This window comes from Harpia harpyja, chromosome 3 (assembly GCF_026419915.1).
Source record: "Harpia harpyja isolate bHarHar1 chromosome 3, bHarHar1 primary haplotype, whole genome shotgun sequence".
In the NCBI taxonomy this organism is placed as follows: Eukaryota; Metazoa; Chordata; class Aves; order Accipitriformes; family Accipitridae; genus Harpia; species Harpia harpyja.
In genome coordinates this window covers 55,172,209-55,196,733 of record NC_068942.1, presented here as the reverse complement: position 1 = coordinate 55,196,733, position 24,525 = coordinate 55,172,209, and the positions used below count along the sequence as shown (strand labels likewise).

General features: G+C 37.2%; 1 protein-coding gene across 4 annotated transcripts in view; it reads left to right on the top strand.

Moving 5' to 3' along the window:
• Positions 1-24,525, top strand: part of SLC25A21 (solute carrier family 25 member 21) — a 282,453-nt gene that overhangs the window by 243,376 nt on the left and 14,552 nt on the right. For 3 of the 4 annotated variants that reach the window (XM_052782656.1, XM_052782655.1, XM_052782658.1), the window contains 4 exons: positions 2,202-2,309; positions 7,354-7,518; positions 18,108-18,289; positions 19,106-19,158. In XM_052782656.1, coding sequence (XP_052638616.1) covers positions 2,202-2,309; positions 7,354-7,518; positions 18,108-18,289; positions 19,106-19,158 — 508 coding nt within the window. Of the gene's footprint in view, positions 1-2,201; positions 2,310-7,353; positions 7,519-18,107; positions 18,290-19,105; positions 19,159-21,684; positions 21,829-24,525 lie in introns of those variants that run through there. The other variant, XM_052782657.1, reaches the window with a different exon arrangement.

Genomic DNA, 24,525 nt, shown 5'->3' with positions numbered 1-24,525 from the left:
AGTCTGTATGCAGCTTGTCATTCTTCATTCTTGCAAAGTAACAAAAAAAAGTCTAACATTATCAATATTTATTTATTCATGTGATAGTGACTAGTTTGATACATCAACCTCAAAGTGCTATTCTGCAAGGCACAGTGCAACTATTACAAAAATGCAGACCTCAGTCTTATTCTAAAGACTTTATAGTAGAAGCATAAACTGTTGATAAGAAACTGCTACCTCCTTTGAAATCAATGGCAAAACTCTCTTATACATCAGTGGAGTTAGGATTTCATGTCAAGAACATAACTTTTAAAAACAAAATACAGGACATACATATACTCAAAAATGTTTTCATGCTAAGATGTAGCTTGCATGTGTTGTCTGCATTCTCATATATAGAGCTTAATTCTGCTATTGTACCATTTGGAATAAAATACTTTTTATAAGAATTAGTGCTTTCTGTGGTGTAAGAATGTAAATAATAGTAAATATCTGTTTTTCACAATAATGGCTTCACAACTGTAGGAAACAATTGATATTTTTATGGTTACACTATAAAGGTTTTGGTTATTTCAGGTCTCTATCAAATGGTATTGCTTCCATTTACATCTGCCTTCCATTGCAGTGAGTGAATGGTCATGGAATCATATTAACTAGTTTAAAGCAAGTTTCCTCTTCCCCTTAATTATTCCACTGACCCTATAGTTGTTTACAGTATCTCCTATTTTATCTTTTATTTTTCAGCAGGCTCTTCTCATCCTTAGATGTAAATAGAGAGGCTGATATTTGTTCTCTAGCAAGTGGAAAGAACAGAGTTTAAGGTTCCATGGTATCCCAGCACTTTTTTGCCAAGAAAATATGCCAGAAACTTGTAAACATGCAATAGCTGACCAAAAGCTGCTCTGATTCATATAGCAGATGCAGCAACTATCAGACATCCTTGACATTTTTGGTGCAGCACTGTTACCATAGAGGCATTTTTACCCCTAAGATAACCATGGTAGCGAGGGAAAAAGAAGACTGAGAGGGATTCTGGTCTAAACTAGGCAGAATGCTTCCAGGTGCCTCAACAGACCTCATATCAAGGCAACATTTATTGTTAAAAGAGAGATGCGTACATTAGCACCATCTTCCTGCTGGCTTCAGTCTCATGGTTGATGATGAAGGGGATAGGTAATGTTCCCACCTCATGTTGGAAAAATAGATTTGTTGGTAACACAGTCTTCTCCAAAGGCTGGAGCTTGCCACTACCCTTCTAACTTACCATTCTTCTCCTTGAGCTCTCAAGAGTCCCTGCTCAAATCCCTCTGTATTGAATATGTTTCTTCTCACTATTGTTTTTTCCTTACCACTGGTTTCCTTGAATTTCAGCAAATGTACTCAGTATATTTTATGTTGGTCCTGGGACTCTTTTCAGCCCCTAGAAAGTTTGGAGATGTTAAATGGAGGCAATAAATGTGTAAAGTGATCACTAAAATTAACCCCTCTGAATTTTCTCAATTGACCTAAATATTTCACTATTATTTTTCTGTTACAAACCAATTAAGGTATTTTTAAATGCTGTGTCATGATAGAAAGCAAAGCAGTGAATACGTCCATATCTATGGCTGTAATGTACCATCAGCTTCTAAGTAAATGGAGTTAATTCATCTTTGCAGTGAATACTGACATTTCCATGTGTGCCACTCATTCCCATATAAACTTTTCCAGGACTGATATTTACTTAGGAGAACTTTTCTTCTGCTTGTGCAATTTGCTTAAGTACTGCACTATTTTAATTTCTTACATTTATTTTATTTTTAAGTTAATATGTTAGTGTTATATGCTTTGTGCTCAGTGCAGAGTTCTTGTTTTATCCAGTGCTGCATAACTGCATTATATTTGTGTTTTTGTTCATACTCCACCCAAAGATAACATGACGGCATTGTTTTTCCATGTTTTCGTAATAAATTGGTACCACAATTTTTCTTCCAGCTGAAAACAGAATTCATTGACAGTGCTATGACATTTTATTTTGTATTTTTTGGAATGTGGTTTATGGCTATTGTCATATTGTCTTCATGAACTGTCAGCATCTAATCAAGGACTAAAGTTGTTTAGTAATAGAATACTGCTGTATTACTGTAATCTCGCAGTTTGCATTGTATCATTCAGTTTCATAATCTGATGTATGGGAAATTTTACCTCTTAATTTTTAACTTCAATTTTAACTTTCCTAGGCATTTGCAGTTGCTGGCTTGGGATCTGGATTGACAGAAGCAGTTGTGGTTAACCCTTTTGAAGTAGTAAAGGTTACCTTACAGACAAATCGGAATGCCTTCACAGAGGTATGAGAATTGCTCCGTTCTTCTTTTCCTGCTTTATTAGGCATAACGCACTTCAAAGTTCATATTCAGAGCAGAATGTCTATATATTGGGTTGATGCAAATGATTTTCCCATAAGCTTAATAGAAATGGAAAAAGAGAGAAGAGACTCAACAAATGATGCCTCAGATATGTAGAGATGCATACAGTATTGTCAGTGATGTCAGCATCTCCATTGTAAATATTCTGTGCCTGAAGTGCACCTTCATCCCTCCAGAGCAGCCAGAAGCCCAGCACCGTGAGGAATTGTAATCCAGAAGTACAAACCTGAGCCCCTTGTACACAGTGCGTTTACCCCAGCAGGCTCCAGGCTTCAAGTGAGCACCGAAGGTTAGCGTAAAACACCATGGCCCCATGCCCTAGCCAGGGTCCAGCTGGTGTATTTTATGTTAAAAATGAAGCTGGTAGATTTCGGAGTCTCGGATGAAATTATTTATAAGTCTTCACATTTATAAGCACAAACCGGGATAGTTAGATAATAAAGCATGCCGATAATTTAAATTCCTGTTTCACTTCAGAGTTTTATTATTCAAATAGTGTTTCGTTCAAAGAACTCAGTGTGCAAAACTGCCTTTGTCCACGGTTCTACTGCTGAAAGGGGGAAAAGGTTAGACTGGAAAACAGTGATTCATCAAAATCAAGTGTTCCCAGGAATGCACCAGCTTAAATTAATTTTAATGTAGAAAACGATCCAGGCTAAAGTGAAGGCAGGCAGTCACACAGTTCCTTCTTTCTTTCCTCAGTGATTAAGACTAACAATTGTCAAATCAGCTCTTTCAAAATTTTTTGAGAAATCAGCTGTATCATGGTAGAAGTGCCAAATCACATAAGCATGGCATGAAAAGGTTGGCTGAATCCCTGGTGAGGCATGCTTTTTGCGTATTCTACTATTAAGTTTTGACTGAGTTAATACTTGCATGCCTTGTAGCACTCGTCTGCACAAATTGAACCCTTTTGGGGGATGCACAGTAAAGAGATTTATCACCTGGCCATTTACATAAGCTGTTTGGGCCAAACTCCTCAGGTACACTCTGGCAAAATATTGCCACCGATTTCCAAATGTCATAGACTAGCTGGTACCTACTCCGTAACTCATCCAGAGAAGCATTCTCTTCCAGAATAAATTTTAAACCATTTGGTAAATTTGTGTTCGATTCTCAATGCATGCAAAAGAGATGTTTGGTTGCTTCAAGTCTCCAGCCTAGACATTTTTTAACCAAGGGCAGCAAAGCCACTGAAACAGAAAGCTAATACAGTACAGGAGTAAAAAGGTTAAGATCCTGGAAGGAGAGAGACTGAAAGTGGGAGAAGGCAATGTGTGAGAGGATGTCTCTCTCAGGAAGGTGATATGAAAAAATTATAGATCTTTCTGCCTCACAGTTGTGAACATACAATTAACCTATCTTAACAAAACCTCTGGGTTTGAGTGTAAATACACCAGTATTATATTTTGAGCAAACTGGTTCCTGTAAAGTTGCAAGAGACCAATATATCCCTTTGCTTCACACATTTTAATTTTTTTCCCTATTGCAAACTTTATAACAAAGTCTGGGGTGTTTTAGTAAATTTCACGCAATTGCTTACTTTAATTACAGCATCCCTTCCTTGGTGACCTTTGGAATACTCCAATAATCAGTGTAGCTGTTCAAAAGCATTCTGAGTTGTTTTGGTTTAGGTGAATACTCTTTAATTTAAATGCAAATTTTCACAAAATCCAAATAATACTATATTATCATAAAAATAAAATTGTAAAAGAATGCTATTGGGACTCCACTAGGAACCTAGTTTACACCTAAAATATAAATAAAAGTGTCTATTTGCCCTAATGAAAAAACCCAAGGGACTGAAGTTCTTAAATCACAAAGATGGTTAAGTCACAGACATATGAATTTTTAATATATCTTTTAAAAAAAGTGTTAGAATTTTACATTTTGCTGTACATCGGGAAAACTCCAGTGACTTCATTACCATGATCTCAAGTTCTCATTAAGAATATGTTAAAGAACATTCCACACTGAAGCACGTAAACTCGAGCCTGTTGGAAGAAGCATGTGCATGTTTTATTATACAGCGTAAGGCAATGGTACGCTCATTTCATTACCATGCACTGTTTTTCTAAAAGGTTTAAGTAAAGTATGTACCTATCCCATTGTGTAGCTTTCATACTGTACGATGAAATTTAATGCAGTTCACATATTTCTTTGACTATTGTATTGAAATAATAAATATATCTTATTTAAAAGGAACAAGGAAGAGCATGAACACATACGCCCACACCCAGACTCCTGCACACCCCCAAAGCAAATATTCACACACAACGGTGACAGCTGAATTATTCTGTGGTACCAGATCATCTTTCGAGGGTTGATAGGTTTAAAGAGGAAGGCCACTATAAATCACGTATTGGCACTTTTGTAATGTGAATTGCTACAGGTGGAAATAATGGTGACTTTTTGTTAAGGTAAACTGCTAGAAGGCCCAACACCTTGTTTGGTTTTCTTTTTCCTTTTCCTTTTCCTTTTCCTTTTCCTTTTCCTTTTCCTTTTCTTTTTCCTTTTCTTTTTCTTTTTCTTTTTCTTTTTCTTTCTCTTTCTCTTTCTCTTTCTCTTTCTCTTTCTCTTTCTCTTTCTCTTTTTCTTTCTTTTTTTCTTTTTTCTTTTCCCTGTAGCCATGGATAACTCACTGGCTATAGAAGCTGGTGTGGTAATAAAAATTTTCTCACCTGACTTAAGAGTTGTGATTAATTAAACAAATACAAGTTTCTGCTTTATGATGAGAAGAATCTGACTCCAGATTCCACTGACTAGGTCTCTATTAAGTATAAGTCAACAGTTGTGTGAAGTGAATTAACTCCAGATGTTTATACAATAAATTCCTCCATTTGAATTAGTCATCCTAAGGTCCTTCCATCATCACTGATGAAACACAGACCTTCTATGGCTTGATCAGCTGACATTTTAGATGCCGACTTTGGATGAAGTGAAGTGCTGTCTAAGAGAGCCCTCTTTATTGCTAAAGGACTGAAAAAGGGAGTCTTTTTGAGTAGCTCAGATGTAGACATAGACATTGCAGGTATCTACATTTGGACTGATGAACCCCATCTCAGGCGTTCAGCAAGTGACAGGCTTCCTCTCTGAGTCATTAGTAAATCCGTACTCAAGATGAGACCAAGAGATACCTTACTATTGAAAGTTGCTGTATTCAGCTTAAATCACTTTATTCAGGATGACTAGTTATTTTTTAAAGACCTAATCCTCATTTTTTGTGCATGAGAAAGGATGTTATTGCTAGTATCTGGACCATATTTGATGTAGGGTATCTACATTTTAGAATAGATTCTGATCTGAATCTCTGGGAGTAGTTAGAAAAGGAAACTATAGTAAAATGTATGCAGAGCACTAACAGGATAATATTAATTACCAAATATGAAAAAACAGAATGAAACTTGGTATTAAAGACTAAACTTGTCAGTCACCTAAATAAGCAGTCATATGCTGTGTCAGATATAATAGGCATCATTTGGCTGATGCTGTTGATCTACCACAGTGATATTTTGAAATGGAAAGCTATTAAACAAATAAGTGTATTGAAATCAGCAGTGTTCACAGTGTTATAGTCAAAATTCTTCTATATTTTCATGTTTGAGCCTCCTAGTGGAAGTCATGTTTTGCCTTTCTAATTAAATATTTGGTTACCCCGAGCTGGCTTTTTCCTTTGGAGAAAGCCAAACTCAAGTCAACAACTTTTTGAAAGGAACTTCTCTATAATTCTGCTAAAAAGAAATCTAAAATGTTCAGAAGGGGAACATCTGATTCTGAGTGTCACAGTGTATTGGAAAAAAGATCAAATGTGTATGTAGTCAGGCAGACCCTGTCTGAAGAACTGGTCATTATATATGTGTATTCTGCAGAAGTTTCTTCCTTTCTGCCTTTCGTTAAATGGAATTTGGCTGACTAAAATGATTTTTATGCCTTTTGGGCATTATTTTCAAAATAGGATTTCTAAAGTCAATTTCCTAATTCTGTACCTTGGAATTTAAATGGGTGTTCTGATTTTGAAAATCTAACTACACTTTTTAAGTCAAATAATTCATTAGGAGGGCAAAACAGGATTTCCAGTTGGATGCTTAAGAAAAAAAAAGAGAAAAAAAACCCAAACCACCTTCTTCTCAAGATTTTCAACACTAGGAGAAGAAAGTTTAACATGTGATCTGGTTTTAAAAAGTGCTGCGTACCCAATAACTCCTTCAAAAGCCAGTGTCTTAAAGCAGTGGTTTGCATTCTTAAAAGCATGAAGAGCCTCAGAGGATCCAGAAGGGTTCCCAGACAATATAGGTCACCCTTTCAACCCTATTCCTAACACTGAATCTGGAAACTGCTGAACTGATCTTCAACACAAATATTTATAGTCTCCCTTGCTGCTCTAATTTGTGGCTCCCAAGGACTTGCTTCTGTAGCCATGATGGCTCAAAAATTTCCTGTTCCAATTCTGTCCCTTTTATTACTCCCTCACCATGCATATTCCTGTGCCATCGGTTTTACTAGAGAAGCTGTTTTTATTTTCCTATTGTCCAGAATAATTGTTATATACTCCAGTTGTGTAAGGGTTTCATCTGTCATAATCTTAACAGCACAGCATCAATGATGAAAAAACTATTGCCAAATTCACACATTCAAAGCCACATCTTGCTCTATAAAATCTTTTTTTTTTTAATTTTTATTTTAAGACCTTTTTCTTTGGATTAGGGATCCCTAGTCTTTTACAGTACTCAAGTCATGCTTTCATCATTTTTCTGCAATCAGAAAAATAAGGAATCTTTTTTTCTTTAATCACAGTTGTGACTTTTACATGATCACAGGAAAGGGAAAATAACAAATATGGTGAGCCTTAAGATAAAATGACAAGAATTGGCAACACTGTGTTTGTCAACAGGATTGAAGTGATGCTATGGTTATTGTTTTCTTTTTGTAAAGATGATCTCTTCCTTCTTTTGCTTAACTTGTGTAGCAACCGTCTAGCTTTGTTCAAGCTCGGCAGATCATTAAAACCGATGGTCTGGGCTTCCAAGGACTCAACAAAGGTCTTACTGCAACACTGGGCCGTCACGGAGTTTTTAACATGGTTTACTTTGGATTCTACTTCAACGTGAAAAACATTCTTCCAGTCAATAAAGTAAGTTCTTCATACAGTGCAACAGACAAACAGATAAGAGGTTTGGCAATTTCATTAACACTGTATTTTTCTGTGCAAAGCTGTGGTATTCAGTAATAAACAGTGACTAACCTAGCGCTCTGTTTTGCAGAAATCCATAGCATTTTAATGGAAGCAAACCAAGGATTTGTACTTCTCAATTTTTAAGCAAAGCTGAGTATAAATAAAGTAGTCATGTCTGAATTCTCATTTTTATGAATTTCCTTTTATACCATGGTAGCAATGTAAAAAGGCAGAAATTGGGATACAGGTATGTTATGCTTATGTTAGGTATGTATGCACTTCTTTGTGGTAAACTGGCTTAGAAGAGAAAAACCAGTTTCTAGAATTTCTTTCAGTATTCACAAAGTAAGGGGCTAAGCTTGTGGAGATGGCAGAGCCGCAGTACATAGGGTATTCTGGCCATGAACCAGGCCTATTTACTCAAAAGAGAGTTCAACCTAGTGCTGAAGGATGACAGGGCAGATTTATCCATATGGGAGGGAGCCAGCCCAAAACAGGACTTAGAGGGTCAAGCACAGGGGCTTTATGTAGTTTGTAAGTTAAAAAAAAAAAAAAAAAAGAATCTTTATAGCTGTAATTTCACTTGAAGCAATTTTATTTCATAGTCTTATATTAAAGGAAACATTTCCCTTTACAACAAAGGGAAATTTTACTAATGAAAATGTGGTAATACTGGCAACTTTCTAAATGACTGTGTGAGCAACAGCTAATGGTTTATTAATGACTCCAGTACGTTACTTACTGAACTGTGTTTTCACTAATGTGATTTTTAGATGATGACAGTTAAACAGTCACAGGTGTAATATGTAGTGATATTCATATAAGAAGCTGCAATTTACATCAAAAGGGATCAGTTTCTATTCCCAGATGAAGTAACACCTCTTTTTTTTCTGCACTTCTGAGTAGCCTGGTATTTTTGTTGGCAACATTGTGTAAATGGAGAAAAGCTCCACTTCTTATTTGCAGATCATTACAGTAAATTGAATTGTTCAAGAGCAGCTAACCCACAAGTTTCTACAAGTTTCTTTTAGTGTAGTTAAGCATACTTTACAATGTACTTAATCACACATTCTAAAAACTCAAGGCACAAGCATAGATCAATACTAAGATAGGGGTAAACAAGTTTATGTTGATCAAAAGATGAAAAAATTATAATCACTACGCAGAACATTGATAATCATATGCAGGTAAGGACAAAGAGGCTTGTGTGCAACTTGTATGGAAATCCTGAAGTGTTCTTGCATAGCAATTGAAGAATAGCAACAGTATTTGGCATAAGCATGCTTTCCTAGCCTTTCAGATTAAAAAAAAAAAGGAAACAATTATTACATGATTAGAAAGATTTAAAGCTTCATGCTCTAAGAGAAATTAGCACTTTATACAGATTTTGTATGATACAGAGAATAGTTAACATCTACAACTTAGATTTATATACATCTAGAAAATGGAAGAGAAATTACTTCAATGGTGTCAGCCAGTGGCCCAGCTGTCCTGTACATCCTATCAAAAGCAAAAGACAATTTAATCAATGTAGGATTAGATTGTATTAACTGCACATAAGTGGAAAGGTTTGCCTTGTGCTCGACCAGTGCAAAGTGGCTTGCACGGTGGCTTGCACAGTGGCTACATCTGCACTAGTAAATTGAGCAGCGTCACTGAAACTCAGTCATCTGTGCTGTTAAATGTTCCCTGGCACAGCTTTAGCCCAGGCCAGCCAACACTGTTCCTGGGTACAGCTTAGGAGCTAGCGCAGACAAGGAACCATTCCTAATAGGCAGGTTTCATGCAGCCAGTCTATTTTGAATGGTAATAGCATTTAATAGGGCTAATAAAGTTAATAGGACTCTCTCGGCCAGCTGGCACCAGTGCCATAGACAGTTCTGTACATACAGATATAGCAAATAATTCCAATCAAACTCCCATTAAAATCAATGCAAATCTTACCCTGAATTTAATAGGGTATAGATCAGGCCTCATCTGGCTTGTGCTAGCCAGCGTTATGTCTCAGGTGTCTACATGCATTGAACTTCACTTCAGTGACTGGAAAATGGAAGTATTCAACGATACTTTGTGATCTGTAACTTAAACCTCTTCTGCCAGTGGGCAGGTACTAGAGGCTGAGAGTTATCAAACCTGTACAAGGAATTTGGTAGAGGCTGTTTTGCAGTTAGTCTGAAAAATATTAGACAGTTGTAAATTTTCAAGATTTCTCATATACTTGATTTCATTACAAAACCTGGTTTGTTCACTTTGTATATTTTGCCAGAAAAGAAAATCTTAAAGTCAGTCTTGCAATATTGACAAACATATAAAAATTGTGAAATAAGAATACTACACTTTTGAAATAGTTTGGCTCTTGACTATGTATCTGCTGTTCACCATCTGTAACGTAAGTGGAAAAATGTATGGAAATGTCCATATGAGCCTTTTAGCTGTCAACAGTGCTAAACTGTGCATTAAATTTGCATCCCAATTAGGGATGTTTGCAGCTTATTTTGCCAAAAACAATAAACCTTTTATGTTGAGTGGTCAAATGATATAAATGACATGTGTGGGTTGTAAATGTTCGTAATGAATAATTTTTCGCATGTTCAGTCTATTCTGCTAAACAGACCATTTACAGCCAACCTCATGCTCTGTTTACTGAAAATGGAACAAGCCAGACTTGTTTCAATTGCCACTAATGTATCAACCATAGAGCATTAACAGCTATGCATCTGCACTAGCAATCAAATTAGTCTGCAAATTTATATCATCTCAGTTTTATGGCACCTGCTTTTATAGCACATTTCATAGGCGTCCAGCAGCTCTCACTTTTCAATTTTTTGTCATAGGTTTGATGGTAAACGTTAGTTTCATTAAAACCTTTGCTCACTACTACCTCCAAGTGGCTGTCATATTTCTTAACAATATGGAATTTCCTCACCGTCTGTTAAAAGCCCCCTTTGAAACGTGGCCAACTGCAAAACTCATTTCAAGTCAGGCACTGCCTGCCCCAGCTGCCACAGATGTGCCTCCTCTTAAAAGGACTGCTGCATCAGTCAGTGGGAGCTGAGCCGGGTGTTGTTTTGTCAGAGAAAGGGCTCTCAACTTCTGTAGGCAAAGAAGAAGAGATGGGAAACTGAAATGGGCTGTTCAGCTTGACAAATAAATAAGATAGCAGACAACCATTTTATTATAGCTGTTGTCAGATCTATGCCAACATAGAAGTTATATGTAGGAACAGACAGAGAAAAGGGCATGGGGTGCAACTGAGTTGAAAAAATAGTAGACCAAGGTGATTTAGGAGAAGATTGGATCAGAGTGGGAAATGGAATAACCTCAGAGCTACTATCCAAGCTCAGGTTTCAGGATGAGCTGAGAACGGAAGGGAAAAAAAAGTGGCAGTGCTGTATCCAGTGCAATCTTACAAGCCACCCATTGATGCGTACTCTCCACTGTGAGGTGTCCTGTGGCTGTTGAAATGACTGCCTGTGTTGTTTAAAGACTTCAGCCGAGACCATCATCAACAAAAGATGTTGTATCAAAGGGGGAGAGTCTGTTGCTACCTCACCTGCTCCTGTACTGTGGTATTCCTGTAGGCAAGACAGATACGAAGTTTAAGGAGAGGAATCTTCGGTCAAAATAAAAGTGTGAAGAAGAAACACAGAAGAAGAAAAGTTCCTTCTGTTTTCCTACGGAAATGAGGATAATGCTGAAACTGATAACCAGGTTCAACCATAGCTGGCAGAGAGGCAGGCTTAAAATAGCTAGGTTCTTGCAAGACACACAAATAATCATTTGAAAGGAGGAGAGATCCTACAAGTGCATCTTATGAGTGCCCAACTGAGGGAAATTTTCGGTGAGAACTTATGCCTTATTAAACACTGAATTCCATAGGAGAAAGCCCACGTAAGCCTTAGTCTGGGCTTGTACCTTTCCAGACATCAGTATCAATCAGTCACAAGGGCTGATAGGACAGCAAACTTCTTTAGTTCTGGTATTCATGAGGCTGCTCTTTTTTTTCTGTTTCATAAATTACTGCATAACTGAGACTGAAGATGGACAGTGTAAATGAAGGTACTGGATGCAGGGATAAGCAATAAGACATACGTTCCTGGGTGCCCTTTTCTGCATAGCTAGTGCTTAAATGATGCCATGAAAAGTTGACCTGCTTGTAACCCCAACACTTCATGAACAATCTGATCATTTGCGTAGACTGACTCTATGCAGGAGAGCTGCTTGGAGTTACAGCAGAAGCCTCACCTGAGGTTGGAAGATCGATTCTGTTTTTACCAGTGTGGTTAATGGTTTTCCAGGTGGTCATTCCCCAGGAGCTACAAGAACATGCACCGAATAGTGAACGCCAGGAACACTAGGTACCCTCTCTTGGGTAAACCTGGGAGTCATTGATATAGGCAGCTATGGGACTAACAGAGAAGATGGACAAGAAATTTGTGGGGACCTAAAGAAATTGGGCAGGAGTTTCTTTTGCCTCTTTGGTGTTCTGCTTTCAACAGTCTAATAATAATCTACAAAAATGGTGATGAATAAGATGAACAAGTAAAGAGCTATCTGGTGCTTCTCCTACTGACTGTACTGACTGAGTCTCCAGAATTCTGTATATTTTGTATTTGGTGACCACCAAATTTTGTTGTCTCTTGGGTTTTTATTTACATCAAAAGTTCTTTGGTCCCCTTTTGGTTTAGGACTAAATGAAGTGAAGTCCTAGCCTTGCCCGATGAGTCCAAAAGGAGTAAATAATAGATAATAATGCTACTTACAAATCTGGAGTAAGATTAATAACTTTATCAGGAAACTGTATTGTGAGAAAAACAAATCACTGAGAGGACTGCAGACTGTTTGAAAATGTATACCCTGTACAGCAGACAACCATGTCACTCTGGAGACTAGCCAGAACATTTATCCTAGTTGCTGTCATTCATCTTCTTATGCTGTCAGACATCTGACAGGTGCATTTGAAAAACTTAAATGTCTGCTGCAATGAGATTGCACTCAAGGAGGAATCCAAGATAATACCAGTGTGAAAAAGCACATTTAATTCAAACAAAGTGCAGCTGTGACTATGCATTTTGGAGTGCCTTTCCTGGTCATCAATATGTTTATTGTAGTTATAATTTCAGCATTTCCTATGCCTTTTGACAAAGATCAGACCATCGTTGTACTAATCAGACAGTAAGCTTTAGTTTACAATAAGGAGTTTACTATGTAAATGCATGAGATGGACAGAAGTTTAGAGTCAATAAAACTATGAAGCTGTTCACTAAGCTGTGGTCAAATCTTGATTAAGTCACAAACAAAAACTCTGAATATTCTTTAAAAGAATCAAAGCATAATGTTATCACAACAGTGATGAGACTCACTTTCATGTTTTCATTTTCATCCTTTCTGGAGCCTTGCAATGAGTCTACATAATTTTCTCCTCCTTACTGCTGATTTCTGCTGGGAGTTTACATGCCTCCAAATCATCTGATCACATCTGTATCAGCCTCTCCCTCTCTAAGAGCAGAATTTGACAGCCTTTCTTCCCAGCTCTCCTCTAGGACTCAGCATGAAGATCCAGACCCTCCCTCTCCTCTGGGTTCTGGCTCAGTGTCTGTGTTGAAAGCAACTCATTTGAGTTTTTCATCTGTTCCTTGTTGCTTTCCTGAGAGCTATCTCCCACCTTGCCTCTCTCTGAATATACCTTTTCCCCTCTGTCTTGGAAGCTCCCCTTCCTCAGACCCCTGCGTTCCTTTCTTCCACTGTCTGTTGCCAAAGGAAGCTCCTTTTAGTGGTTAAAACCAATTATCAGGCTGGCTAAAGCAGTTCCTTACAACCTGTTTTGCTGCCAAACACTTGGTAATAGTCAATGTAGCCTAGGTCAGGTCTTGTGGCACCTCTTAGCTTGCCATAGGAGGTCCTATGCTATTACACTTGACCTTAGCCAAAAGGGCCAAGAAGCAACTCTACTCCTTATTCCTGGCCTATCTCCCTCTTCAGTCCTGTAATTCCTAGGTGTACCAGGCAGAACCAGAGTTGGCCAAACCAAAGCCTTGTCTTTTAAAGTCTCCCTTGTCACACACAGGGAGGTGCAATGTACAGCATACAGTGCAAAGCCTCTCAGCAACATTCCTGGCTTCTCTGCTGACCCGGTATGTAACCTTGAGCAAATGTATTTAAATTTAGTGGTCATTTCAAATAACTTTTGGCCCTTTCGGGCCAAGTGTAACTCATCTGTAAAGCTAATATTATGACTAACTTTTTCAAAGGAGTTTAAGAAACTTAATGTGAATATTCCACTCTAAGTATTAGTTTTGGGCTAACTTCAGTAGACTGCTTTGCAATTACCAACTTCAAATTTTGTTCTATTATTATTATTTATTCTTCAAGCAAATTGTCAGGAATTGGCATTCCCCTTATCCAGTAAGCATTAGTCTTTTATAGTGAACTTATCTACAAGGTGCTCAGATGTACTAAAAAGTATTTATAAAAGTACTCTTTCTCATAAGATACGTACCTCCAGCAACTGGGAAAAAAAAATAGTGAAAAGATCTCAAGACAAACATCCAAATATTGAAGCAAACAAACTTCTAAAAATAGCTTCAGTTAGACAAATTAATATTTATTGATCTTTTTCTTTCATTGATTTTTTTTTGCTTGAAAATAGGGTTAAATTACAAGTTTCTTTGCAACACATTCTGCCACTTTTACTCAGACTGCACAGGACCTCACAAGGGAAAAACAAGTAGTATTCCTGAGTGTCTCCGTGGTCAGGTTTCCAAACACTATTATGCATGTCAGTGGACTGTCCACATTATCTATTTCTGCTTACTTCAAGCAACCTACCTTAGGGACTTTGAGCTGTTCCTTTGAAGGTACCTACTTCTCTCCACTTCATATGCAAGTGTGGTGTCCTACCTTTGAACCCTTGGATTGCACCTAGGATGGGTGTCTAAATCAGTACAAGTATATCTACTGTGGTGAGTCATTATCTATTCTAAAATGATTTTTCAGTTATTCTGAAAAAATGAAATTAACTTTTAATGAAATTAAAAGCATACACGCCTTTACCAAAGGGTTATTTCATTGCTGGATTAATATCTCTGCTGCTTAGTGAATTAAGTGACCTTCCTTCAGTACGAATGAAGATAGTCTGGAAGCTTTTGACTGAAATCAAAGATTTAAACAGAAGTGTTGACAAAGTGCCCAACAAATAAACAAGTGAATGAATTAGTAGGGAAAGGAAAGCCTGGGGCTTTGGAGACTGAAACTGATAAATTAAAACTGTCTCCAGTGGGTGACACTCTTGTACGTGGGTGAAACTCTTGTACATGGGTGTGTATGTGCCGGATTTAGGGCTAGAATTTTCTGTTGCTAGAAATTATGAAATATAAAAGAAGGAATTAAGCAGCATATGATTCAGGAGGAACTTATGGAGTCTCCACTTATTTAAAAATGTTATGCTAGGAGTAATGAAGTATAAAAAGCAATGAGATAACATCTCAAAATTTTCCTCCCAAACAAAGCAGGGAAATCCAGAAGGACTTGGATAGATATGGTGTTTATTAGTGGTGCCTGCTTCTCTCTTTAATTTTAATGGCTGCTGGCGCTCACAGGGCAGGGACTCAGGTGTACAGGAAAAGTTGTGAAGAGTGTGGTAAAAAGGTGAGATGATCACAGATTACATTATCCAACCACAGCAAAGTTATTCCATTGTGAATAAGCAAACTGGTATTTCACTTCCTTGTAGTATACTGTACTGTGGTGAGGCATGATCTAAAATCAAGTTTCTGTTCTGTATGTTCTGCTCATACTACATAAAAATCGCCTTTGCTTAAAACCAGAATTCATATATGTTTTTCCTCCAGTTCTGTCATTTATGAAAGCAAAAGGAGCTTGTCAGAATCTTTTTTTCTAATGTACGACATATGAAATATGTAGTATTTGGTCAGTGAACTGCATGGTGCAGAAGTTAGTGACAATAACGTGATGATAACTGCCTCTGCTAGCCAGTTGCAGTGTTAGCACTAGACAGATTCTTTATCCTTATGTCTCCTTTCACAGGATCCTAGACTGTTAGGAATATTTGGGCATTGTCCATGGGGCAGGAAAAGGGCAGATTTTGGTGTAAAAAGAATGACGCTGCTTCCTGACAGCACCAACTTGCACCTACCTGATAGACAGCCAATGTTCCTCTGTCCATGTAAGCATTGTACAGAGAGGCATAAATTATGTTTGGAAATCTCTTTTTTCAACTGGAGGCATTAGCACAGTAAAATGCCACTAAGCTATGCTTTTAGAAAAAATAACTTTTTAATTATTTTTCACAGCTAAATTTATTTTGAATCTGTTATACGAATGAAATGACCCAGATATTACAGTGATGAATGCCATAGAAAAACTCTTTCCCATGAGATATATAATAAAAAAACAAGTTACATAGCAAAGCTACTGTATACCATAGCACATTTGGTTAGCATCCAGTTTTGTGAATAGGCAAAATGCTGCCTTTCAACTTTTTTGTGTGTCACAAATACTGGAACAGAAATAAAGCAATTTGGTTTAATTTCCTTTTAGTTGTGTTAGTGCAGTGTCAGATTTTAATAGATGCTCAGTTGACTGGACACCTACTGTATCCTATACTCTGTGGCACACTCAATCATAAAGCAGGCAACACTGGCATTGGGAATTCATCAAAATATGAGAACGTTCAATCATTCAAATATAAAGGATTTGTCAGGAGTGGCAAGGCTTGCAATTCAATGTTTAACAAGTAAATATTTTTGCCTGACATACGTTGCCTAGCCCAGAGGGCAGCCCACTGTGCTTGGCACTATGGAAGAAAGTGTCCTTGCGCCAAATTGTGTGACAAAAATACTTCAGACCATTCTGGACTATGAAAAGTCAACAGAGCAGTGGTAGCCTCCTGGCTGCAGCCTGGTTTGAGGAGGTTAGCACAATCTGGAATAGTACTTAGCTCTCAGGTGTGGGTATAATCATACGCCTGCTGCCTGGAGGTGGGTAGGCAGGCACCATGCTGGAATGGGGCTGCCATACTGTTGCCCCTTGAACTTCAAAAAGGGTCCTTTTTTTCTTCTCTAGATACCAGAAATATTGGCTTTACTTAATTTGCATTTAAACCACTGTCAGTGTGTACTGAAAAAAACAGAAATTTGTTGCTAAGCTTTTTGCTAATAAAGTCTTGCAATTCTTTATGTGCCACAAGCCATTCTAATTTTTAAAAGGTATTACCAGTATGTTTCATGTTTTGTGAAATCAAGGTGTTGAGTTTCTGCAAGTAATAAAAAGCCCTGTTGATTTTGATATTTCTCTCTAAACACCTGTATGGACTTCGTCCAGTGCATATTATGGAAGTTTTAATTTATGTTTCTTGTTGCTAATCTGGAAAGGAAAACTTCTTCATTGTTTCCTTCTTCAATCACAAATGTACAGGTTTAGGAAACAAAGAACTCTTTCATTTTAATATCGTGCTGATGTTATAACATGGCAAGATCATTTGTTATTTTACTGACGGATTTCTATAATCAAAGTACCTTCATGAAAAAAAATGGAACTGCATACACAGAGTCTGATGCAGCAAAAAAGTGTCCTTGCTGTTGAAGACCAATAGCAAAAAAATTATGTACATAGGAAATGCCCTGGAACACACTTCCCTGTGACTTCCACTACTTAGAGAAATAGGATTAAACTTGCTTCAAGAGACTTTGACTCCCAGATAAACTCTGGGTTCTTTGATGTCATAGAAAATGCCAAGGTAGGAGGTCTTTCTAAAAGATCAAATAAAACCCAGTTGCACAGTGAACTGTGAGTGAGCAAAGAAGTTTTTAGATGCACTTCTAACCTGCTTCTAACTTTTACTGTGAATATATAGTAGGGTTCAGAAACAATCTGTTGTAAATTCTTCAGCCAATTAGCTGAGTGAGTTACCACCATTTATAATGCACAGAACGTGGAGGCTCTTTTGCAGTTGCGCCGAGTTGGATTGTTAATAACAGGAAGCTAGCACTTCTCAGTACAGTGGATCAGCTACATGTGAAAATAAATGTAAAAAACCTGGAGGGGAATGGCAGCAGACTGAGATTAGCCTTTATTTAATTTAGCATTTGGGGGTCCAACACACAAATGAGCGTTTTAGTAGGCTTCATGGTGGAAGTTGCTGTCATTTGTAAAATATTCTGGCCAATTAGCTAATAGTGTGCTTGGATTTCTCCTGTTTTGATACAGTAATACTAAGTACATTGTGAAGCCCAATTATACAAATCATCCCCATATGCCATACCAGTCTTTCTTTATGAACTGTGTTTATAAATCCTGTGTGAGGAAATGTGTACTTCAGCAATTTAGACCATGTGTAAAAACATAGCCAATAGGATTGTCAAGAAAACAAGTTCCAGCATAGGAAATCCTAATGTGTTCCGCTAAAATAACACGAGTGTGTTGTGTTGTGTATGTTTTCTGATTAAATACATATTACTTTATAGTGCTTAACCTGCATAGGTCCTTCCGTTTCCCTTTTTATTCTTTCTTTCTCTCTTTTTTTGTAGGATCCAAATTTGGAGTTTTTGAGGAAATTTGGAATTGGGCTAGTCTCAGGAACAATAGCCTCAATTATTAACATTCCTTTTGATGTTGCAAAAAGTAGGATTCAAGGACCACAGCCAGTTCCTGGAGAGATCAAGTACAGAACCTGTTTTAAAACTATGGCAACAGTCTATAAAGAGGAAGGGTAAAACATTCTTATTTTAATAAATGTCCAGACCTCTGTTTTAGTTCATATGGGTCCATAAAACCACGTTGTTATATTTCAGATTTGACGAGGACCATTAAGCCACCCTGAACTCACATATCAAAAGAGCACAATGTCACATTTTGAAAATGTATTTTAGAATTACAAGGAGATATCCTCCTACTCCATGTGACCTTTTACAAAAGACTTACAAGATGATTATTGGATTGTCAAAATTTATGTTCCACAAATAAATGCTTTGTATATCTTCTGTAATTTTTTCAACTTTTCATTTTGTAAAAGAAAAATATCAACAGAAAACAGAATATTTCCCAATTTAATCTAATTGTAATTATACAGAGCTCTGTACCTTCAAAATGACTGCTGAAATAATTAAACTGGGGACAGATCCTTCTGGCAATAATATTTTCCAACTTTTTAAAATATTTCTCAAGTGGGGACTGAGTTGTAGCTTTGATATTCAATTATAGCAGTCATTTTGTCCATGTATGCAGCTGTTGTTAACAGACTTGTCTTGAAAGTAAAACCATCTCACTGATTAAAGTCATGTTTCTGATTGGCTAAACTCACAACATTGCTCTTGTGACTGAACATTGATTAACTTTTTCTCTTCATCTGATTTGCCTCTGTAACATGTTAAAATCCAGATACGGCCTGCTATTGAACATGTGTAATTTCAAATAATTGCTTCTAAATGCTCTGCCAGCATTTTAACAAACACATGCTAAAATTCCATTCTTCTTTTAGCGCAAGAATATTGTTTGAAATGTTTTGTTTGTTTTTCTTCTGCTACAGATTTCTGGCTCTGTACAAAGGCTTGGTTCCCAAGATCATGAGGCTTGGTCCAGGTAATTTTTCCTCTGTCATTTCTATATTGCTTTTGTTCTTGCTTTTTCTTTCCGGTTTTCAGTTTCTTGACAAAATGTAGTAAGCATCAGTCAAATGAATGAAACAGTGTATCAGAAATCATCAAAATCTCTTTCATCTTCAAATGATTTTTTTTTATAATAGCATCATCTAATAGTATCATAGATGGATTTGGCTAAATATGTGTCTAAAAAAATCATTTACACATACACATCAGAGGATTGCAGATCCAAGTAACTGCTGGTTTGTGCAATTGCTTTATTTGTGAACAAGCCAAAGTGCATCCATGCAAATGCCAGAACTGTAAAACCTTTGGAAGTGTTTCTTAAAGCTTCCTATTCCTTCCACTGTGATTTTTCAGTTTCACTAGGATTATTCTGTACTCACCTTAAAATGCAGGTTAGAATCTCTCCAGTATAAATGCTCTCAACTAGTCGGAGCATAGTTCAGGCACATCAAATTCCAGCTGCTTTCTTCTCCTGTGCTCTGCGGGGGCTGTAAAGAACAGACACTAAAAGGCCGATAGCATGAGCTGGGAAGAGACTTGCATGGCCCTAGAAGACTAAGAGGACAAGGATAGCTTAAAACTGGGTTTGTTAATTGACCCCTTCTCACTAGTTGTTACTCCAAATGCGGGAGCACAGCGGTTGAGAGCTAGATCTTCTTCGACTTTTAGGCTATTTTTCCCTTACTGGTTTTGATTAATCATGAAAGCAAAGCTCTGGGCCCTTAGACTTTGCCAGCCCACAGAGGCAGTCTGTGTCAAAAAGAGCAGAAGCCCCAATTTGAACAGTATCCCATTCCCATGAAATTTTATTTCCAATTGTGCAAGGTGGTTTAATAGGCAAGAACACACATGGTTAAAAGCAAGTAGGTACAGAGTCTGTTCTGCAGTATAAAGGAGGCATTAGGTTTGTCTGTAAATGTTTGCATATCCAATCCGTCTGGCTAAGTGCTACACCATGCCTGGTTGTTGTGCAGGGTAAAGGAAGAAGGTGGGGAGGGGAAACAAGGCAGCTAGGCATAACTCTGGAGCCTTTTCCCTCATACTCCAAAGATACTAGACTACATACAGGACAAAGAGAAGGCAGGGTTTCGCTTCCCCAGTACCCATTAGCACAGCAGATTTTGGAATAAAATTGTCCATCTTACAAACGACTATGCGTTCTGGCCCAGATCCAGCAAGTCAGTTAAGTGTGCACGTCATTTTAAACACTTTTGTAGTCCCATTGACTAACATGTAGATTTGGCTTTCCGATGAAACAATAATGCTATCTTTATTGACTGGAAAAGTAATTCCTTCTTTCAACACGTGAATGCTTTCAGGAAAAGAGAGACACAAACACATCACACAGTATGAGAATTGTAATCAGCCTTGATTTGAGTTCAAATCACATCTTAGACATTGTGTCTATGATTTGTTTGTTGGTCAAAGCCTTTTGCAAACTTTTGCTCTGTCTAGCTATGTGTGAGTTGCTGTTCATAGAGGATTTCAAGTCTGATGATGGTTCGTTAGGATAAATAACATAGGAAAACTCATGTGGTAGTTCTGTGTGCCTGGTTGTCTGAGCCTATCCATCTACCTAGAAAGGACAGCCCAGTTCAGCAGAAGACTTGTTAGAAGTGCCACTCCAACCCGCTCCCTGAGTCAACAGGCAAAGGCAAAGGGACGAAAACCTTTGTGCCCTAGTGCTGGCACCCACAAGTACCACATTGTGACACACTTTTACTCCTGCAGCCTGGAATCTGATTCTCTTTCCCCAACTTCTCCAACCAGAAGCTTCTTTATATGCTTAGTTATATATATACACCTTCTGAAATGTTCCCTTCTTTAGCTCATACAGTAATTACAGACTGGTTACAGAAGGGTTTTACTGTGGCTTCACTAACAGTAAAGATATGGCATTCAAGCTGGGATTTTATACTGCTATCAGTTCTAGCAAATAATGCCATTTCATCAGATCAAAACTTTGCCTGTGGATTCATAGCCCGGTAGAGGCACAGGAAGATTACACGCATTTCAATACTGTGATCTTCTGCCTTAGACATAGTAAACTAACAGCTGAAAACCCTTCTTGAATCTTAGCTGGAAGCATTTTCATCACCCTGGTGATGAATTTTTGTCATTCCACCACTCAAGTTGCTCTTTCATGGCCAAATCTAACTCTAAACAAACATGCAAATATACACATACTCAGATTAAAAGCTTCACTTGTAAAAGAACAAAGAAAAATATTAATCTTGAAAAAATGTTAGGAAAAATCACACTGAGGGTGATTTTGATTTAATATACAAGCTTTTCACATCAACTTTATGGTCTAACATTAAGTAAAATTGGTATGGTTTAAGAATTGGTGAATTTTTAATGAAGTAGGGAATTAGTAGAATTATCCATTTTGCAAATAAGGCTTTGCCATATCCTGGTTTAGAATACACACTATAAACGCTCTACAAAATCTTGAAAATACTGAATTTTATATGTAGTAAAATAATATCTTTTCTTCCAGGTGGTGCAGTGATGCTTTTGGTTTACGAATACGTTTATGCATGGCTTCAGGACAGAGCTGATCACAAGTAGCACTTCTGAAAAATGTACTCTTTAAAATATATGCATTCTAAAATACACTTTAATAAAGTAAAAGTGATTCTCACCCTTTACGGTGTTAACGCCCACAGATTACACTGATGTTAATACAGTTCAAAACAAATTTGGTCTTCAGGTCCTGATCCAAGAAAACATTTAAGCCCATGCTTTTCTGTAAGTGCATAAGTAAATAGCACAGTTGATATTTGTAATTATTTTACTGGATCAAGAGAAAATATAAAGGAGACATAGGAACAAGTTAGTTTTTCAAGGACAAACTGACAATTCTGGACACTGAATTATACTATGTAGTCAATACACTTTTTAAAAAATTTCAGCTGAAATGGCAAGATAATAATTTTCAGGGGATTTTGAAGAAAAAAATTGAATAATCCTGTGGGGCCAGATACTAAGCTAGTGTAAACTGACAGCTCCATTGACTCCACGTTAAGAACATGACCCATACTCTGCAAACTCTTGTGTCAATCTTGTGTCCAGTTTCAATTCAGTCCAGTACGATTTCAACATTGATAGAAGAGCTTCTGAAGTTGTTGAGAGTTAGGATAGAAAAAGGACAGCATGCCTAGCCACAGCCTTAAAAACACAGATACTGTTAAATGTTCTACTCGTTCTTAGCCATATATGTCATATAAATCTCACTCAGGTCACAGAAGATACTGAAAATAATTAGTCTGAATCAAGTACATAAAAGTGCAAAAGAACTGTGGGAGTCATAGAAGAAATGAGTAAATAAATTAACAAAAAAAATTACTTTTAGGCATATGAGATTTTGCTGTGAATTTTTTATCTGCCTTCATACATCATTGCTTAAAGAGCTGTCCTGTGATAAAAATGTTCAATGCACCTTAACTGCCCCTTCACCCTTTCATTACCACCATGAGATGGAGAAACAATGTTCTAGACTGATAGCACATATGCAGTCATAATTAGCTACCCATGCACCTCAAAGAAATGCACCTTTCTATAGATAAAAAATGTTGTTCTAAAGCTAAAATTGTTGCATTTCCCAGTCACTGTAAATATAAATAGTATTTCAGTGATGTACTCCTGTCTTTACTAGTCATTCTAACTAGCTCTGTGAAATGCGATAATTTCTGCTGTGCTGAGTGAAGACAGTTTCAGGTCATGCAGTTGTGCCACTCTACAGTTTCAAGAACTCTTTAAATAACTTAAAATTACACATTATTCTGTTATAAAAATGTTCCATTATGTAAACTTGGTTTGTTGTCAAAGGAATGCACATCTTGCAATTGCTGAAAGTGTCTATCACCCCATCCTACATTCACACTGTTAACTTTAAATGTTCTTCCTCTTAAGGAGGTACAAACCTTTTTCCCAGCAATCCTAAAGAAATACCTTTCCAGACTGTTACTTGAAAATGACAGTTCACATGTGAAGTCTCGTCTCACAAGTGGTTTTAATGCATTAGAAAAGCAACAAAAAGCTAAAAATAGAAATGCATTCTTAGCGCTTTCAAGGATGCTTGTACTGACATGCTCAATAAACCTCTCTATTGTCTAAATCTGACAACAGCAAATTCTCATACCTATGCTACTTCGTAGCTAAAATCAAGAAAATTAGCTCTGTTACAGTTTATAATTTTAAGCCAAGTGTTCCTTGTTGCATTTTGTTATCGGTACTTAGCCAAAGAGAAGACACTACTAAGATAATTTTGAAAATTAAAAGCAAAATGCTTTATAATTAGTCTTTTATTAATTTAGAGCATTGAAAATATAAAAATAAAAAGCTTTAAACATACTGTATATACATATATAGCCTTCGGTTTTACATCCTTTCCAACACGATTTTTTCCGGTTAATAGCTCAGCCTGATCTTTGATAAGAAGAGAACCATTAGAAAGCAGAAAACACAGCATTGTTTTAGAAAACAAACCCATGAATGTGCCAGCCCAATCCCCCATCACTCCTGGTGTAATATGGGGTCTGATGCAGTTCTGCACTGGAGGTCTTCTGTACTGGGACCATGCAAACATAGTGGGGCTGTCATAGAAGGGAGTATTAGGCTTCACTCATTTCTTTGAAAATATTTGACACTCTGGGAATGGAGGGTAGGCTTTTCAGATGAAAAACGTAAATTCTACACTCACATATACTGCATATTTCCCAAATTAATCCATTCACCTCAGTGGGTTCACTCCAGATTTATACCCCTGTACCTGACAGCAGCAGTTGACAGTTGTTTATTATTTAAAAAAAAAAACAAACAAATCCCGTTTCCTCCTTTGTTTATTGTAAAGTTGCTTAAAGTTGTGTGGCTAATAAGCTAACATTGTCTTTTTCAGTTTACCCATGAGCATAAGCAGGGAAAAAATTCCTTGGGCAAAGGAGTATTCTGCATCATAGGTTTACATTTAAAAAAAAAAATTGTTATGAAATTTCACACAAAGAAATCCATCACAGGCAGTTCACCAAGAGCCAAGGTCAGGTACCTTTGCTCACCCTGAGCAACACTTTCTGCGCAGAGCCCCACTGACTTTCCACTTGGGGGTAAGGTATTCTATACAGCAGGCAGATGCGCGAAGGGCTGTACCTAAACAAACACAAAACAAAAATGGTTCATGATGGTGTAGTCCCATGTGAGGAATAATTAACATCATGTCTTGTCCTTGCTTTATAAATTATCCCAATTTAGCTGAAGACAAGATAATGCAAACAACTGACACAAGCTAAAGATCTGTCTCTCTAAGTATCTCCCAAAACACACTAATGCCTCATGTGAATGC